At 40.4% G+C, this 21,046-nt stretch overlaps 1 protein-coding gene across 3 annotated transcripts in view; it reads right to left on the reverse strand.

The window, feature by feature from the left end:
- LOC109420858 (protein Smaug-like) overlaps nucleotides 1-21,046 on the reverse strand; it is a 61,040-nt gene that overhangs the window by 12,482 nt on the left and 27,512 nt on the right. For all 3 annotated transcript variants that reach the window (XM_062852279.1, XM_019695331.3, XM_062852278.1), the window contains exons 2-3: nucleotides 6,295-7,432; nucleotides 211-886 (exon numbers count right to left, since the gene is read on the reverse strand). In XM_062852279.1, coding sequence (XP_062708263.1) covers nucleotides 211-886; nucleotides 6,295-7,151 — 1,533 coding nt within the window. In that variant the 5' untranslated portion in view covers nucleotides 7,152-7,432. The remainder of the gene's footprint in view (nucleotides 1-210; nucleotides 887-6,294; nucleotides 7,433-21,046) is intronic.

A 21,046-nucleotide genomic window follows, 5' to 3' on the forward strand; every position in this document is an offset into this window, starting at 1 on the left:
ATCTAGCATTACCCCGAAAAATCACAAAACCATTTCCAGATTTTCATACCCCAGGATGGGCTATTCCCCATGATTTTTTTTTTTTTCAGAAAATATATGCATACTTCTGTTTATGTCTTTAAAATTTCTGAAGAATTGTGTTTTGGATGGATACATGGCTTCAATACCATTCATACCTTCCTCGTGGTAAAAAAAGACACGGATACTAACCGGTACAAAATCCTTTATCGAAACGTTCTCCACGCTACCGATGCCCCGAACGCCACTGCCCAGATTCCCACTGCCATCGCCGATTATGGTGGAACCGCTCCCGCCTCCTCCATCTTCCTGTTTTTTCACCACATCCGAGCACCAATCCAGACTGGCCAGCAGGTTGGTGGTCTTGAGCAACTGCGAGGATGTACTATCAAGACAGGAACTAGAACTGGAACTGCTGCTACCAGCTTGGTTGAGACTCTGCTGCGATTTGGACAACAGCGACGAGTTCGAAATGCAAACCGAGGACTGCTGCGGAAGATGATTGCAGCTTCCGGAAATGGTACTGCACCCATTGTTGTTGTTATTGTGATGAGAATGATGATTGTGTTGATGGTGAAGCTGCGTCGGTTGTGTTGGCTGCATTTGCTGCCACGGGCCTGCAGTTGCGAGGAATTGTAGCGACTGTTGACTGCTGGTTTTGCAGGTCAAGTTTTGGTTGGACCCACCAACGAGCTGCTGCTGCTGTGAAGCAGGTGGATGGATAAAGTAGGTGCTATTGCTGTTTACCATCTTGGTCGGGTTTTTGCTGTTGTTATTGGTGGAAGTTGCTGTCGCAGAAGGCAGCGTTGTCGGAATGTAGGAGGTGGCTATGTGTTCCTCCAGATGGCGCAGCCAGTAGCTTAGAGATCTGAAAAAATAAACAAAAAAGCAATTAATACCATTTAATGAAAATTAATGGAAGAAGCAATGGCAAGCATCGAAAAAGATAAACTTTTATGAAGTTAATGGTGACATCAATTGATGAATTGTGCAACACAAAAAGAAGAAGTTGATAGATATTAGAGTTACACATTTTCGTTTTAAAAGGTTACTAGTCGGCTGTTTAAACCTCTAAACTAGGCTTTGGATAGGAAAGAACAGAGGAAATTCGACTAAAGCAGTTTACTAGACGCGCACGAGTGGGGTGGCATCCAAAAAGACACTGTTGCAAAGCGACCCGGAAAGTTACGTTAGAAAGTGTAAAAGTGTGGTTTTTGTAGTAAGGTCCATGTAATTAGTAAGGTCCTTATCAAGTTGTCAGTTATTAATCGTAGATGCAAAAACTAGAGTCAATTGTGTTTTGTTGGTTTGTTCTGTCATTTAGATTTTGCTTTATTGAAAAGTGTAGTTTAAAAACATTTATATATGGTCCGTCAAAAAGTTATGTACATTATTTTAGTAATTGCCGGTCATTGTACTTATGCGTCATAGTTCGACTCAGATCCCTATTTCGTAGTAAGATTCGAGCTTAATTATCAACCGTATCGGACTCTAGGAAACGGCGATCGATGCGTTTCAAGGTTTCAATATCCAGCAATTTTCAGCAGACGGTACGAATTGTCGAATTATCAGAAGCTGGAGGAGCGAATAAGTACGGTCGATAATCTTAACACTCGGTGTAAGAACGACAGCGCGGAAGGTGGTAGGCTCTGCTCTAAGATACCAGTGGCGTCTCGTCCATAGGTCCACTGCGTTCACTACACAGTTGATAAAAAGTAAAATAAATCACTATAATTTCAACATTATCCTCCAAACGATAAAAAATACTTATTTATCCTTTTGATGTTCACAACATCAAGTGCACAAACCACTGTGAGATACCAGTACGTATCCAATAGGAATCTATTCAATTTTCCAACTTAATCTCACTTTGCCATTACTCTGCTGCTGCCAGAGAGCTCGACGCCGAGCATGCGAAACGCACTTGTGACTTGTGAGAGCGTCGCCAAAATAACTCTCGCCTCAGTTCACTTCCAGCAGTACACGGGATCGCTGTATATGCATACAAGAACTGTGTTTACTTGTGTTGGACTGTTCTGTGGTGCATTGGCAATGTATTAGTAAAAAAATTGTTCACTTCTTCCAATGGACGTGGGCCTTATCGGTGGTGGAGGAAAGGAAAGATTGTTTGGTTGGCTCGCGGCCCCCGGGGTAGCTGCTAAGTTTGGCAACGTCGCATTCGAACTACGATAGCTTTAGCAAGAGAGCTTGTACCCAGGAGGCCGCCCAGTTATTCTTTCGGCATGCGTGCATGCCTTTGGGTGGAGCTGAATGGGTGGCATTTTCATTCAGTACCTACTTAGTTGCTCGTCGCATACGGTTTCATTTTTTCAGCAATGTTCAAAAGAAAATGAAGCTTGATATCGTAAGACAATCTACTCCAGCAATTTGTTTGCCAGGCGGTTAATTGTGAAAAAGCCTCAACCGGCTTCTTGAACAATGTAAGCAGAATACCCTCTTAGATTGGGTGTACTCAGATATGTAATTTGCATTCCGTCCTCGAATGCTTATCCTTAGACAGATATGCGTATTTAGACTACAGTCACATGGGTAATATAGCGTGAAGAACTGAATGACTAATAATTGTTACAGAGTGACCTATAATTGTGTAATGGTTCTTCCACTTTTTGCTCAGTGTCAGTTATCCACTTCTGAGTGGATTCTTCGAAGTTTAAAAGCTATTCCGAAAAAAATCCTAAATAATAGGTGGATAATGCCTACTCTTGCTTCCCCAATTCCGATAAAGTAATATTGACCCCTCTGGCACAAAGAAATAAGGACCTATCTTCGGCTACAATGGGCGAGCGAAGGCTGAAGTGGCTTATACAAATGGGAAACCCCTGTTTCATCAATTGAAATAACAAAGCAGTTTTATCGACGAAGTCGTTGATAGATTTGCTCGTCGAGCGGAGTGCAGGTTCCTGATTCCATTTGCACTACAGTCCCATGTGAAAACTCTTCAAGTGCACAGTCACTTGTACGGGTCACGAGACGCCCCTGTAAGATACCTAGAAAAAGGTGGTTTGACAAGAAGAATTTTACCGAAGCCGCATGTTGGTGTCGGGGACCCGGCAAAGCAGTGAACGATGTATGAAAACAGAAGTAGCCGAAAAACGAATCCACTGCAAAAAGTAAAAAAGATCATGAGGAAAATTTGTTTGCTCAGGCACAAGCGAGTGGAGCCTCGTAGTCGTGCAGTTAGGGTCACAGTGTTTCTAATCGCACCATGCTATGGGGTGATGATTCTATTCCCGTTCCGGGCGATGAAACTTTTCGTGAGATTAATGTCTTTCCCGTATCCACTGGTAGATGCTCCGTGTGTCCTATGTTTAGTGTTATGTTTCATTCAGTCTGTACAACTTCTGGCAGAAGACAGTGTCCGCGTCTTTTGTAAAAATAATGATATGTGGAGGAGGTTTTATGAAACTGTCAATGGCGTGCGGAAAAAAACAGCGCCTTCTCCCACCATGTGCAACGATCGTGATGAAAACTTGCTTACGAAAAAAAAACAATAGTGGCTGCCAAAAGGGGAGAGCGTTTGGTGGAGGTAGTGTAGAACGGTGGTGGGAATGGATGAGCGACAGACAGAAGTCGAATTGACGACGACGGACAGGCTGTGGAACCTCCAACGCTAGACGAAATCAAAACAGCCATCAGAGGACTGAAGAACAACAAGATTGCTGGGCAGCACGAACTCCCAGCAGAGCTTCTAAAGCACGACAGTGAGTAGGTTTTACAACGTATCATATTGAAGCTATGGAAAGAGGAAGAACTGTCTGCTAGTTGGTCCTTTTTTTCCCTTCTAAACCATAGGGGGATAATCTGCTCAACAGACACCCTAACAGAAGGTTAGGGTAGTGTAGGTCTGAGGCCGTCTTCTACAACAAAAGTAAAAGCCAGGACTACTCTCTCCTCGTACCCACTAAACCATTCCTATGGTCGCCAAACCCTACGTCTCTCCGGAACCACCAAGAAGGTGCACATCGCACCCACAAGGTTAGCTGCGTAGCCTGCAGCAACAAACATCGATGACTCGCTTTGGAGGGTCCATCACGGTAGCATGCTGGCGCTTAGCCAGTTTCCCGATTGGTCCTCGCCACTCCCTTTGTCCTCGGAAGGCGGGTAGGGTCAACCCCGCCCGTGCCCTACTGCTGAGCGGACATCAAGAACTGATGCCCACATGCAACCCGATCTGACCTGCCCGCAAAGGAAGGGTATCACTACCCTTCAGGCCTTATCAGATGCATCCGTAGGTTGCAGACAGCAGGGTCTCACCTACCCCGACCCTTGCCGGGGACCCCTTTCTGCTAGTTGGTTGGATGTTCTCATTTGTCCTCTATACAAGAAATGGCATCGACTTGAATGACCGAATACATCAATTCAGCGTTTACTACTTTGTCCGGAATTCTGTTTAACAGGCTGAGGCCGTTTGAGGAGTCCTTTTCGGAAAATATCAGGAGGGGTTTCGTGAAGGCCGATCAACGACGGGTCAGATGTTCACCCTGCGGGAGATTCTCGATAAATTTCGTGAGTAGAATTTGTAGACCATTAGACTAACTAGCAATAGAAATTTAATGTCGCGACTGTTTCTGTGACGAAAATCTAGTTTGTCTCACCCTTACAGCGTCTTCTCCAATAATACCCTTCACACTTTGAAAAAAAGTTTCCTTAGGCTGGAGTAGGAATCGAACACACAACAACTAAATGACCGACGCCGCTAACCGCACGACCACGAAGCTCACTTACTGGAATTGCGAAATTCTGCAAAACATATTCCACATTGTCTGCCAATGTTACTTTTCCACCCGGACAAAGTTATATGCACAGCTAATGTATCGATCGTGTTATGTGCATATAACTTCGATATTCGCAAGTGTCATTGAGTTTTATTATAAGCCTTTTCAATCGGAACTGTTTATGGTATGGTACGTATAACGATTCATTTGATGTGAACGTGTCAGACTACGGGTGCAATGTATATGTTAAGTCTGATAAAATAGGCTTTTAGAATTGGGTTTTTAAATTAAGAAAAATGTATTGATTTTTTGATTTTATTCGAAAGAGCACCTTTTTCTGAGCCACTAGGATTTTTTTCAGATTTTTAGAACTTTGTTTTGGTTTGCGTTGTAGTATCTGCTACCCGTTGCGTATTGTGGTCTTCTTTGTCATCCAAGATTTTGTTGTTGAAGATCACAGAAAAGATGCGCTCTAATCGTCGAATACTATCTTCTATCCCTGATAATCGACGTTCTAATGCTTGGAAATCCATTATGGGAAATGAAATGTGTATCAATCCCGGTTGAGCCCCCACGTTGTAACGAACGGAGTTACTTGAAACGTTTTTATTTTCCAATAAAAAGGCGACCGGAGTATCCACGGCTCAGACCTACACTGCCCGTCCTAATGCATGATGATCGTTCGGTAAAGCCAACCAGGGGTGCCCAAATCGTACCGTTACAACATCAAACAGATTTGAACCATATTTTGAATTAAAAAAAATCAATATTCGAAAGTGTCCAAAGAAGCCCTGCATTTCAAAAGTAGACGCGCACGACAGTACTTGAAACTTGCTTTGCGGACGATATCGACATCATCGGCATCGATCATCAGGTCATGAAAGAGGAGTCCATACCTTGTTGGTGCTAGATGGCAAAAAGTTTACGAATTTGTTTATCTTGGTACATACTCTAGTCCTAGTGACATGCCTGCAATAATGATGTCACTCGCGAGGAGAGACTGTACCGAACATTTTCCGAAAGCTATTTAATTTTTTGCAAAAAATCCCCCCCCATAGATTAGAACAAAATGAATACTACAGCTACGGTCATACAATATACAATATAAAACAAGAACTTTGATTACAGCTGTCGAAGCTATTAATCTGTCCTATTATCCGTATTATTCTCTATTGTTCAACATTGACCTTTCTGTATTGATTATTTATAAAAAAAAAAGTTGTACTGAGAACAGTTAAATGATGGAGTAATTACGTCCGTGCTCAATCGAAGGTGATGTGCAAAACCAACAAAACGATAAAATAACACAAATCAAGCATTGCCCAAGCGGAAACGTGATGACGATGACGGTGATTTTGATGACGGTGATGATGGTGGTGACATTTAAAATGAAAGCGGAAACGGTTAAGCGGTCGGTAACCACCCCTCCAACAACACACAAAAACAACACCAAAGCCGTGAATGGAGCGAATGAGAAACACACAGACACAGAGCACATACACACACATACACAGAGAGCATTTACAACACAGAGGCTTACCTTCTATCGTCATTGTTAACGGCCGGATGTATCAGCAGGTAGGACAATATGTGCTGCACCAGCTCGGTGGGCACGGTCTGCTGGCAAGCGTCCTCGACCGCGGCCGGTATCAGCGACATGTACACACTCTTTACGTCGTCGTTGCCCGGTTTGAGCAGCGGCAGGTATGTTAGCATGTCGTTCAGAATGTCCTTTTTGGACTCGACTGGTTTAGTTTTATTACTGTTGTTGTTATTATTGCTGGGAACCTTGCTGCTCTGGTGGTGGAGGTGGTCTTGTGTTTTGCCGGGGGTCAGTGCGGACGAGGACGAAGACGAGGATGTTGTTTGGGACGACGACGAAGACGACAAACAGGACACCCCGGATGTGGACGAACAGGACGAGGAACTGGTTGAGGAAAGATCAAAGGTGGAGCTTTTCTTCTCCGAATCGCAGCTCGAGTCGGAAATGGTCAGATTGTTGTTGGCAATGCTAGTGTTGTTGTTGTTGTGGTTGTGGTTATGGAGGGAGGCATTCGTTTCACCAGCACCGCCCCCACCAACGCAACACGCAGAGGAGGAAGTGGTAGAGGAACCGGTGCTGGTGTTGGTAGTTTGATACCGTTGAACGAGCTTGTTCAGGAAGTTGGCATTGTTGGCATGCGTTTCCAGGAGCTGCAGCTTGCTTTGCGAGCTGTAGTTCTGGGCAAGGTTGTAATCGATCGATAGCTGCAGGAACTTTAAATTGGCAAATGGGACACGCTTCAGCAGAGCATAGAGGACCACCGTTCGCTCGCAGTCGTTCCACTGCTCGAAAAACGATGTCACGGTACCCACCTGCTCGCAAAATAGCAACTGATTTCCACCGGGGAATTTCATTTCGTTTGTGTTTGTTCGTTTGTTTTTTTTTAGGATTTGGATTTTGTTCCACACTTATTTATGTCAAAAGGATACCTTCGAGGAGCGGCGAACGGCAACGCGCGTCTGGTTGGCAGTTTAAATCAGGTCCCACACGCTTCTACTGCACCGAACCGGATGCCGGTATCGATTGGTGCAATCGTGCTTGTGCTTCAACAAAGTCACATTTGGTATAAGAATCCGGTTTATTTCTTTCGAGATTTTATATAGTTTGTCTCGTACGTCATTTGGAAAATACCAAGCTGCAAAGAGACAAACAAAGGAGAATAAATTAATAAGGAGCAATAGCGTTTGCTTGTTAGAAGATCCCTTGGATCCAATAAACGAAAATATCCTTTAATCTTATTAGAAATCTATATTCCCAAAACGCCCAAACTAATAGATCGCTGTTTATATGGTACATCTTAAAAGAAAAGAAAAATATAGCGCATTTAGTTCACCACTGGACTATCGCACTAGTTTTCACGAGTGCGAAAACGCTAATAAAAGTGCGCGATTGCATCAAATCAACTCGGTGTCTTCAGAGCACTTGTTCACCATAGATTGAAGAAATAGTGCGCCGAAGACATCAACCTGATTTGATGCAATTGCGCACTTTTATTTACGTTTTCGCACTTATGAAGTCGCAGTTCGCAGTCCAGTGGTGAACTAAATGCGGTATAAAATAAAATGATAAACATTCTGGATAGGTAGTGAACACTTGCACGAAATACTGCTCAGTTGTATAAATGGGAAGAAAATAAACTACTAGGTAGCTGGCTGGCAGGAAGATTCGAAAAATACGATAAATGACGCGTGTTTGGGGCAGTTGCGATGGGGATTTCCTTCGGGTTGCATTGTTCGGCGTAAAAGCGAAAAGTGACGCGAATTTGGACAGGGGCACATTGTCCTTTATCTTATTTAGTGTGAGATGGATGCACACTTGGTAGCCAAAGGTATTGCAGAAAATTGAAGGAGTCAAGAAGCTGTTGCGATCATCCAACGACATGGAACTGGGTGAGATCATTCCGATTTTTTCTTTATATCCTAGAGGGAGTTGGGGTAATTTCGCCAATACATTTTCATGAGGACTCCTAGAGTCTGATTATTTCTGAAAATTAATCTTGTTGCTCTGATGCTGACCTAGTACTGAAGCAATTAAAATGTTAGAAGTAAGTATTGCAGCTCACAATAATCATTGAAAAATTTAAAAGTAAATTACCTCAACGGCCGCCGATTACATGGGATTACTCTTAATAAAATACATAATTCGGAAATAGCTATCCAAGCTTCTAGGTTCATTCTCCGTAGGGGTAGGCGGGGCAATATGGACACCCTAAGGTTTTTGTCAACTTTACCTGGCAAGATGTCAAAAAAGTTTAGTTTTTTGATACATGTATCCTTTTAAAGTCTATTTAGCATCTATTGTATAAGAATGCTCATGAAGAAAAATGATTTATCCACTTAAAAAAATGTTATGAAAAATGTTAGTTTTTCATGGCCGTCTTCAAGCATACGGGGCAGAATGGATACTCCCATGGGGCAAAATGGACACTATGAGACTTTTACGAATTTCGTACATTATTTACACCTATAGTCATTTCATTACAAAACAACTATTATGGATAAATAATACGCCGAAGTAGTTCATTTTTGTTCAGTTAATTTAAATTCAGGCTGTTTTGGATAAAGCTTCGTTTTCGTCGGCATGAACAGCTGTGCCTAGAACAACTATTTTCCACTGCTGTCGTTTTTTGACCAATTTGTTTCAGTAGACATACTATAGTGAACATTTAACCGAAAATATACTGAAATTGAAGAATTTGGTTGGTTTGTGATTTAGGTTATATTTTTCCCTTGTCGCTTCTTTCAAAAAGGTGAGTGTCCATTTTGCCTCGGCAGCAGAAGATATTTCCAAACTTGATTTTTGATATAATAAGAAGAAAATATAAACATGTTAAGCATGTAGATACAGCAAAACTACTTGCATGTGTTCTAGAAATATCAGGTTTTAATCGACCTGCAATAAATTAATCACTAAATCTTATTTTAGATGGTGTGAAAATTATAATTTCCATGCACAAAAAACAGAGCACGCAACTTTTTCGTGTAAATTCAAGTATAATTTTAATTTCGAATGTTTCTTTCCTGAAACTACGTTTTAGACAAATGGACTATATTCTCTATTCATTAAAAGTTCAAAAATGTTCGCATATTTCAAAATATTGAGGGTGTCCATTCTGCCCCGGGTGTCCATATTGCCCCGCCTACCCCTAATAAAAAGGTTTTAAAACTTTGAATAAGAATTACCAATTTATAATGTTCAGTTCAAGTGGATTACTTTCAAAATTTCCTTAACTTGAACTTGATATAAACAGTAGAAACATGCTGTACAACGCAAACATCGTAACGATCAAACTTGCACAGAAACCGCCCATTTTCCAGTGTCTATTGCTACACACCTGATACCGGAGCAGTGCACTACCGTCGAGAATAAACGAATTCGACATTAAATAGATCATCGTTCAAATTCACAAGAGCTAAATAACACCACACAAGACCACATTTAAAACACTCTTCAACATGCGTCAATTGTTATTGCCACTGAGAGTGGCGTCACGTCTCTCATCACAAACAAGCGCTCCAAAGAGGAAAATGTTTTGAATTTTTGAATCTTTCTATATTTTTGCCAATTAACATCCGCTTGCCGATCGTCGCCTTCGTGTGAGGAGAATTAGCATCTACACATTTCTCTAGAGGCGAATGATTTAGTAAGTGCAATACTAGTGGATATTCAACTTCAGTCATACAAAGTATTAGAAGAAAACCATCTTATCATTCGATCTCCCACCGGAGTCTTATTCGCTCAAAGCGTACTGCCATTGTTGTTACCTCACAAACGAAGGCACCCTGTAACTGAACTGAACTTGCCTTACGCTTATCTACACGTCTCTCTACTAGAGAATCTGCTGATCGCGAACCAGATGATGATAATCGTGTTTATAGATTAGAAGGCACTGAGACTGAATAATCCGGAGCGGCTGGTTCCATTCCCTATGGAAAGCACGTCTTGAGTGTGTTAGAAACTTGCATCCATTGCAAGGTTGGTTTGGTGGTACCGGTCGGTTGTTGTTATGTTTTGCGAATGGGCTGATAACACGCCGATGTGGCAGACCGTTATCAGGCAAAAAGTGCATTGGCGAGATTGCTGGTACGATTAGTGTTGTTGTAACAAATGGGTGCATAGGTGCTAAGTTCTACCTAGCGATGTTGTTCTAAATGGCAATTTGCAGTATTTTCACGCGAACGTAATCGACTGGTGATTTTCCTACGATTCTAGTTGAAACTCTTTACACAAATATACTAACCTACTATAAATATAATAAGAAATTTTAGTGAACGTTTTCTATCAGAAACTAAACGACTATTATGCTGAGGAAGACGGGTTATATTCCCTGTCGACCGAGGAACTTTCGTAATGGAAATAAAGGAAGTCAATTAGAATTTTTGCATTATCCAAAGAATTTTTATATTAAGAGAGGAAGCTCTCAGTTGATAACTGTGGAAATGCTCGTGAGGAAGATTACAACTGGTAATCGAAATACGCGTATCTGTCAAAGGATAAGCAATTAGGGCGGAATTAACAGGTACGAAACTGATTACACTCATTCGAAGAGGGTATTCTGCTTAGAGGGTTCGAAAAGTCGGTACAAGATCTAAGGAACGTTTTTTTTTGCATAATTGATGGCGGAGTTTCTGGAGAAACGCATCAAAAACTGTTCAACGTTTATGTAGAAATCCTAAAAAATCAATTACAGTTTCAGAAATCGATAACAAAATTCATCGACCCTGCGGTAGAAAGTAAAACAGAGCGTCATTTTCATTGTCTAGAATGTCATGTTTATCCTCGCAACGTTTTGCCGGTGGGTAACTGCAGTCGCTTTTATTTGCGTGGAAGTTATCTTCCGTAATTAATTGACAGTTCCTAATTGGTCCGAAGGATGCTTGATGTAGCGCTTCGCCGCACCCCGGAGGCAAGACTTGTTTAAATAATAATTTGAATATTCCCGAAATAAAACTTCCAGAACTTTCCTGGTTTCACCTACGACGAAACAGTCTGGCAGTGATTATTTTTCGTTTGTTTACTAGGTTTTTTCTCAATAACTCAAAAAGCCCCCAAACGTAATCAGTGGCAGCTAATTATCGATCATATGGAATGCATTTTATGATTTACTCGTCTGCAATTGTATCACCTTGTACTCATTGTTAGCATTTCTGAGTACCGTAAAACGGGGTATCATTGATCAGCGGGGTAACAACATTAATCGGCTTGACCGACCTTATGAAATGTTCAAGCAAGCATTTTACATTGAATCAGATTCTCCTATCGAATAGTATATCATAATCTGTTATCATTTAGCTATTAAATGACATGAAATTGATAAAAATTGAATTTCATAAACATTGAAATAAATCGATTTTTCCATAACTGTGTTTCGTATTGCAATGAGAAACATTGTCAAACATTCGTGCTTGGAGTGAATACTAGATACAATATGAGGTTCGAAATCACTGTATTACTTCAATATGATATCCTAGAAATGGATTTAATAACCGAAACTTCTATGAAAATGCTACTTTTCAATAAAATATACGGTTTATTAAAAGCAGTGTATCATTTTCTTAAGCCATTGCCTACATTTAGGCGTTATTCGCGATTTGGAGGATTTTAATCCTAAAATATCTCAAAAAGTACATAACTCAGAGGGCCAGTACTTGTTTTAAAAATATAAAACATTTAACTTTTGCTAAAACAAGAGAATTATTCAAGAAAGATCGAAAATTCTGATCAATGTTACCCCGGATTACGGTAATTTGAGATCATATGTTACATCATTTATCGAATCAAAGTTCAAAATCAAAATTGTGAAACTTTCTATGAAATTCCACATCATTCCGACATTTATCATTCATACTTTTTGCCTTTCTCGTACACCAAGGAGTACCGAAAGGCTATATGTTCACTCCAAAAACGAAAATTTTATAGAGCCCTTGGAGGGGTCAAGTCTTATTTACCAATCGACTCAGCTCGACGAGATGAGATGATGTCTGTGTGTGTGTGTATGTGTGTGTGTGTATGTATGTGTGTGCGTATGTGCGTGTGTGTGTGTATGTGCACAAAAAGGTCACCTCATTTTTAGATAGTAAATATAAACCGATTTCAACGACCGATGGTTCATTCGACGCGGCATATAGTCCCATTGTTTCCTATTGAAAATGGTTCTGATCGGTCCATCCGTTCCGGAGTTATGGCCATTTAGGTGTTCCGGATTGGTACCCCAGGAAGGGGCCAGATATAAAAACGCTACAAACCCATGCATGCGACACATCAAACCACGGCATTTTGAATAACCTGATGAACGGTAAGCAGGAAAATAGTCTCAGACCATATCTGAACCGGTAGTAATCCGGAACCGGTTCGGGGTGTTCCGCCGGAAGTGGCCAAATATGAAAGTGAATTAAACCTATGCATGCGACACATCAAACAGTGGCTTTTTCGATAATCTGATGAACAGTAGGCAGGAAAACATTGTCAGACCATATCTGAACCGGTAGTGTTCCGGAACCGGTTCCTGGTATTCCGCCGGAAGTGGCCAAATTTGAAAGTGAACCAAACCCATGCATGCGACACATCAAACAGCGGCTTTTTCGATAGCCTGATGAATAGTAGGCAGGAAAACATTATCAGACCATATCTGAACCGGTAGTGTTCCGGAACCGGTTCCTGGTGTTCCACCGGAAGTGGCCAAATATGAAAGTGAACCAAACCCATGCATGCGACACATCAAACAGCGGCTTTTTCGATAACCTGATGAACCGCAGGCAGGAAAACATTGTCAGACCATATCTGAGCCGGAAGTGTTCCGGAACCAATTCCTGGTGTTCCGCCGGAAGTGGCCAAATATGAGAGTGAACCAAATCCATGCATGCGACACATCAAACAGCGGCTTTTTCGATAACCTGATGAACAGTAGGCAGCAAAACATTGTCAGACCATATCTGAACCGGTAGTGTTCCGGAACCGGTTCCAGATATTCTGCCGGATGTGGTCAAATGTGAATAAGAACCAAACCCATGCCTGCGGCACATTAAACAGCGGATATTTAAATTATTTGATGAACGATTAGCAAGAAAATAAGCTCAGACCACAACTAAGATCTCTTTAAAGACAACCGATAGTGTTCCGGAACTGATTTAGGGTGTCCCGCCGGAAGTGGCCAAATGCCAAAAGGCACCAAACCCATGTATGTGACACATCAGATAGCGGCTTTTCAGATAACTTGATGAACGGTTAGCAAGAAAATAGGCTCAGACCATATTAGACAATATCGGTAGTGTTCCAGAACCGTTTCAGTTGTTACGCCAGAAGTGGTCAAATGCACAAATGAACCAAACCCATCCATTAGACGCATCAATTCATGGCTTTTTAGTAAGCCTGATGAACAGTTAGCAAGAAACTAGTCTCAAACCATATAAGGGATAATCGGTATTGTCTCGGAATCGGTTCCGGATGTCCTGCTGTAAGTGGCCAAATGAAAAAGTGATCCTAACCCATGCATGCTATACAACAAATCGTGACTTTTTAGATAACCCGAAAAACGGTTAGCAAGAAAATTGGCTCAGACCGCATTCAAAACTACCGGTAGTTTATGTTTATGTTTATTTATATGTTTCATCTGACAATATGTCTTAATGAAAAAGTAATAAAAATAATAATAATAAAAAAAAACTCCTAACATTGACATTAACAGGAAAAAAAATCTCATCATAAGTAGTCACAATACACAAGCACAATAACAATAATCAAATAATTAGAATACTAAGAATATCTTACGAACTATCATAATCAACGCTGACGTCTATTCTCCTCATGCAGCAGCCGTTCAATCCGATGTCGGAAGCTTAGGGTAGAGCAGTTAAAATCGAACACTACGTAGTACTCATTAAAGCGTGACGACATATACCGTACAGGGTCATGTAGTGCGTAATTCGTTGCTCGAGCTGGGAGATACAGAATGTTCCTAGTACGAAGGGGTCTCTCTGGAGCATATAATTGTAGTTCGGCAAGTGTTCAGGATTGAGTTTCTTGGGTATCCTACCGAATGTGGCCAAATACAACAGGGCTATTTATTATTTTGTTAGGGTCCATATAGCCGAGGCGGTAAACGCACGGGTATTCAGCATGACCATGCTGAGGGTGACGGGTTCGATTCCCGGTCGGTCCAGGATCTTTTCGTGAAGGAAATTTCCTTGACTTCCTTGGGCATAGAGTATCTTCGTGCCTGCCACACGATATACGCATGCAAAATGGTCATTGGCAGAGGAAGCTCTCAGTTAATAACTGTGGAAGTGCTCATAGAACACTAAGCTGAGAAGCAGGCTTTGTCCCAATGAGGACGTTACGCCAAGAAGAAGAAGAAGAAGAAGGCCAAATACAAAAGTTAACCAAACCCATGCATGCGACACATCAAACCGCGGTTTTTTTTTAATCCTGAGGAACAATTAACAAGAAAATAGGCTCAGACCACTTTAGAGGCTACCGATAGTGTTGCAGAACCAGCATTGGGTGCTTCACAGCAACAATAAAGGTGAACAAAGTCAATGCAAGCGATAAATATGTGTAAGAGAACACCATCTTGACTGAACTAAGACCACATATATACAGACGTCTCACTCTACCCACTAACCATCGTGCTTGTTTTAACGGTTGAATCAAATATAAATCAAGCCTAACTTTACCAAACACCGTATGTAACATAGAGTAATGCGGTGCAAAAGTTCTCACCTAACAGTCTTTATCAAATAATCATTAAACAAAAAGAAAATAATATCATTGTTTCTCGTTAAACGAATCCTTGTCATGTTACCTTCAAAACGTAGTACTAGATTTTTTCACGTTTCTTTGGTAGTTCTAGTAATAAAAATTTTAATTCAAGTACTCAAATGCGAACTTTTGCCCCATAGTGTGAAGTTCATTTATTTTATATGTAAATTCATGTTCACCATTTCACTCTATGCACGAGATGTGTTTCTTTCAATTCATGACATTACATACCAATTGGAACACGGCCTGGTACTCAGCTTTAGTATACAGTGTATTTTATGAACACTTCCAAAACTTATAACAAAGAGCGTTACTGAAGTTGTCAAAATACATTGTGAAGTAATTACAATTGTAAGTGTTACACAAACTACTTGAAAAAAAAATACAAATATGCTGCAAAACTTTTGAACGGGACCGTAATTTTAATCTAACCTTCGTTAGTATGGTGATGCATTACTCCTAAAAAAAGTACAACATTATATTCCCAAAAACTTTCAAAGGTTGACATGAATATGGCAATTTCATTTTTAAAAGGCGAACACACTGATTGCCTTATAATCGATTTTCTTCCAAAAATAGGTAAGTTCAAATCCTTTTTCAGAACGATTTAAAGGTGCATACTACTTAAATTATACATAATATTAGTTTCTAAATCATCATTGCTTTAAATGTTTTGTAACTATATTGATGCTCTAGATTCAGAAATGTAGTGTGAACTTTTGCCCCACAGCTACTGCGAACTTTTGCCACACTGTCGAGGCTTTGGCAATGTTCCTTCCTACAAGAAACACTGGAATCTTTTTGTTTATTCGAGTGCACCTCTCGAACTACTATGAATGACGATTCTTCGACATCAAGAGATTTTGTAAATCTTCTTCTTTCAATCATTACAAATTCTTATTACAAAAGGTCCAAAAATTACATCAAAACAGCTAGAAACACATTTGTTTACATAACTCTGCCACTGCATAACGAAATCGTACCAGTTTTTATTGACGAGTATCTGGCCTGACAATGTGTCGAATCCATACAAGTTTGCCTGGGTTTTTAACTCGTGCGCAGAGAAAGACCCACTGCGAACTTTTGCCCCGTGCAAACCTTTGATCCGCATTACTCTATGTAAACTTAAAAGAGATTTTCACATGAGGCGCTGAATTTCGTTAAGGTTACTTGTATCACTCACCTTTAGGGATGATTTGTGAAAAAATGCCCGGATTTTTAACGTTTCTGAAATGCTCAATGTATTAGTTGCTATGGGAATAACTTCCCCTTCGATCGTCTTCGTTCGTGGATTTTGTTAGATACGGTGTTTGGTAAAGTTACGCGTGAAATCGTTTTTGATCGATTGACGTTTCCTCACTACCGCCATCAAGCCAGCAGCGGGTTGTGAAATGCAACCTGATTAGCATTTGGCGATTATTTTTTCGTGACGATGAATATAACAGCAATATGTTCCAAATGATATGTCTGTTTGTCGGTACTAAAGCAATCTCAACAAATCACACCATTTCAGATTCCTGAGGTGTAAAAATATACAGTAGGATGGATCAAAGTTATATGAGAAAATGAAAATTATCGCATCAACCTCGGACAAAGTTTTTTCAATCCTCTTTTGCGTCTAAAACTATTGGGAATTTTTTATGGTTTTATTGCTTGCATTTTTTGTCAAATATTACATGAATCTTGTATTCTACGATAATAAAATATAGCCTAAAGTGTGAAGAAAAAAACTTTGTCGAAGACCGTTCAGTCATCTGTGATTGTGAAAAAAGTTATATCCTAGCTTGTCTTGATGTTGATCGGCCTTCAGTGATAGTGAAGGTGCTCATGCAGTTAACTGAAAATTCTAATATTTTTCAGCTCTGTCTATACGTTTAACATAACGTCAAGATATGTTCCATTAATAAGTTTCCCAATTTTTTTTTCAAATTATTGCTTTACTAAATAAAGTATTCTCAGGATTTAGGAACAGTTCAGATTACGTCGACGGAAAGATCATGCTTCGGAATGATGGCCCATGCACAGAAATTTTCTAAACAAAGCAAAAGTGGAAGATTCCAAAAACAGGGACCGAATTGTAGACCACCCGATAGGTAGTAGATTGTCCGCATCACGACGGTTTCAAACCGAACAGACTCAATATATACCAAAACTTCCGTATGACATTTTTGAGTTTAGCAAAGCCATCTTGGCAAGGAAACCCTGACCTTGAAAATCATAAACTAGTGTTTTCGATTTCTCCAAAAGACTGCAAATACAACATTCTGAAGCAAAACTATCCCAGTCGTATCCCGACCAAGGAAAGATCATGACTGCATGTTCGACGAGAAAGGCACTATCACCACTAGGTGGATTAATCTGGGTTTTTTTCTGTATTAACGAGATTTTCAAGGCTTTTTAGGCTAGTTCATCTCGGGACCCACGTTTTACTTCCCTTCCGAAGGAAGAACTCACATTTTGCAAGTTTGTCGGGAGTGGGATTCGATCCCAGGTTCTCGGCGTGATAGTCAAGTGTTCTAACCATCACACCAGGTCCGCTCCACATCATTCATACTGTACTGTTTTATAAAAGACCGAATTTTAGTACGTATTGGTTTGGTATCATTCATTACTACATTTTGAAGACTTTTAGCTTAGCTTTGTTTTGCTTGCTACATTTTGAATCAAGAATTTCTTGAAGCTATTCATCTAAGAGATAAAAAATATGTCAGAATCCCGAATTACTCGGAGACGAAACTCAGGGAATCCCTCAGGGAAAATCCGCCCAAAGGCTATCCCAAGTAGTCTCTTAGAGATTTTATCACAAGGCTCCGTCCTGAAATTCACAGAGATTTTTTTTCAGAAATAAGTTATAGTTAATTGGCATTGGAGTAAAGTTACTTTGTAGCCAACAAGGTATCAAGGTAGGTAAGTTATAGTTAATTATGCTGTGCTCGTTACGCCAGTATTTACCCAGTATTGCATTTAGTTCAACACATTTTGACAGTACAGTATTGTTCCGATTTTATCACGCCCTTTTTCAAAAATGTTGTTAAATATTCTACAAAATCTATACGCATTTTCAATATTTTTAACATTGCAAAACACGCCTTCAACATTCATCTTGAAGAAGAGGGGAAACACTTATTCTCAAATGTGACAGCAAATTGATGAAAAATAAATGACTGACGCGCGGAGGGCGTGATAAAAAAGGAACATTACTGTATATATCCCACAGAACCTCATACTTATGCTCCCGGAGACTATGCACTTTTAAATGACAATTAAAAAAATAAACTTATTTTTTTTAAATTAAACATCGCTCACCCTTTAACTTTTAGAATCAAAAGACCACCCTGCTTAACCGAGAGCGGTCGCGTCGTATACTGAGAATACAGGCACCATGGAAAATAGACGCTTGTGGTGCACAGTATGACCCGGGAAGACGAAAATATCTAAATCAAAACTCAAACCGAACAGTTGTTGATGTGATATCTCGATGTGATTTTGACGTTATTAAATAAATATCACACAAAAAACTCAAAGTGATATGTTCTTGTCGAAATAGCTGAAAATTTCTACACAAAATCAAATTTAGTTCTTCTGAACGAACTGGAACACATCCACCCATAGAGATGGCTCAATGTATTCCTTTCTGAGCTGTGGGAACGAAGAACTTTATGCTCTTTTTCTGCATATATTCACAACAGTGAACATTTTTCATTTTTCAAGGAATCTTTTCGAGAATCTTGTCTGATATTGAAATTTTGTGATATCGCAACTATTGAGCAGATCTCTCCATACTAGATTTCGAATTTTTTTCTGGCCTCAATCCAGCTATATATCCCTTTCGTGGCGAACCAGCACAATTGTGCTGTTGAGCAAAAACACAGTTTTGCATATTTTTTTTCCTCTGTTTAGTCTTTGTTTTATGTAATATTAACTGTTTTAATAATTGAACCGTTATGTATACTTGCATGTATGCAAACAAACTTTTGTTTGCAGACATACCACAACAAGATAAACAAAAAGTGGACAAAATCCGTAAAACATGAGAAAGTTTTATCTGTCGCATATTTTTTTATTTCTGATCCATCAAGATAGTCAAAGCTAAAAACCAAAGCTGAAAGTAGTTTTTCCAAATGAGTAACAACAATTGGGTTTTTAAATTTTGAAAAATATATTGATTTATCGATTTTATAGGAAAGAGCACCTTTTTCTGAGCCACTATGATTTTTTTCAGATTTTAGAACCTTATTTTGGTACCTAAAATCAATTTCAAAGAAATTTTCTGAAATCACCTTTTGACAGCTGGGCAACCGTTTGACAGCTCCGCCCAGTACAAACTGCGACGAGGGGTGATTCGACAAATCGCTTCCATACAAATTTCAAATTGATTTTTAAATAGGTTCCCGGGCTCCAAAATTCATGAAAATTTGGATTTCGGCTCAGTTTGACATGCAGATTCAGAATATCGAATTATCCCAACACCGTTAAAGAAGCCAATTGCTGTTTTGTTGAGAAATAGGGGAAATGGTGTATTTTCGGGCTTTCGGCAGTTTTGTTCTCTTTGTCATGTTTTTTTTTAAAAGCTATTGAACTCAGAGTTGCCCGTGTAGCTGCCGGCTTAGAATAGTACTACGGACCACCTGCTGCGGAGGTAAAAGTCCACCAAACAGGTAACCCCAATCCAAGGTGTCAGGCGACCCGTGCTGAGGGATGAATGTTTGAGGGGGTTTAAAATATGCTCGATCTTTAACGGAGCCTGTAGCATGAGTAGATCGCCTTTTTGGGTTGCGTTGCGGTGAAAGATCTACCAAACCAAAATCTAGTGTCATCCTATTTTTCAATTTTGGAATATGTGTTATTGAAGGCATTATAGTATTTAGTCCTTGCTACTGGTGTTGTGATGACTTCCAGTCTTTGAATAAAACTAAGTTTACCAACTTTACTTTGCATATAGTTAAAATCCTCACTATCTGAGGCGAAACTCAATGCAAAGGAAATCAAATTGGGTTAGTGATCCATGGATGTGTGAGAAGCAACGTGGTCAATAAGGCATTGTACACAAATTACGTAACGCTAAAATCAGCGATTTCAGACTCCCCAAAAACAAAAATATTTTGTATGGCTCGTAACGCTAAGCTAGACTCCCCCCTCCCCCTATAGCGTTACGTAATTCGTGTACGATGCCTAACGTGTCATCATAGCAACATCGGCGTAGCGAGGTGTTCATAGTAACCTTATTATGTTGAACCAATAAAGTTTTCAGTGCCTGTTGTTAATCCTTCGAGACTAGACGTGTTTCTATTCGCGCTAGCTGCATAACTGCGCTGCCATAGTGCAGCGTGAAAGTGAGAGTGCCCGTCCAAAGGATTTTCGTGGATTTGCTGTTGCTGATATTCTTCTTTGCGGCTTCGCACACGCACACTTCCACTCTCACGCGTAACTATAACGGCACCCTAACTCTGTCAGGTTATGGGCCCAGAGAAGAATGACTCTCTCTCTCTCTTCTTGGCGTAACGTCCTCGTTGGGACAAAGCCTGCTTCTCAGCTTAGTGTTCTATGAGCACTTCCACAGTTATTAACTGAGAGCTTCCTCTGCCAATGACCATTTTACATGCGTATATCGTGTGGCAGGCACGAAGATACTCTATGCCCAAGGAAGTCAAGGAAATTTCCTTTACGAAAAGATCCTGGACCGACCGGGAATCGAACCCGTCACCCTCAGCATGGTCATGCTGAATACCCGTGCGTTTACCGCCTCGGCTATATGGGCCGATGGGAATGACTAGGCGAATTGAATTCTATTCGGAGCGATTTATTGGAAGTGAGCATCAATAAGCGAAGCAGTAATGGAGTGGGGAAGAATCCCGCGGCTCAACAATACCAACTAGCAGTCGTGGTCGTTTGCGGTTCAAGCGCTGCTGAGACGGAAGCAACTATGGAAGTTTGTCGACCCAGGGACAGCACCGAATCCGATAACCGAAGTTTGGATGAATGGAGACGAGAA

Source organism: Aedes albopictus, chromosome 2, assembly GCF_035046485.1.
Source record: "Aedes albopictus strain Foshan chromosome 2, AalbF5, whole genome shotgun sequence".
Classification (NCBI taxonomy): domain Eukaryota; kingdom Metazoa; phylum Arthropoda; class Insecta; order Diptera; family Culicidae; genus Aedes; species Aedes albopictus.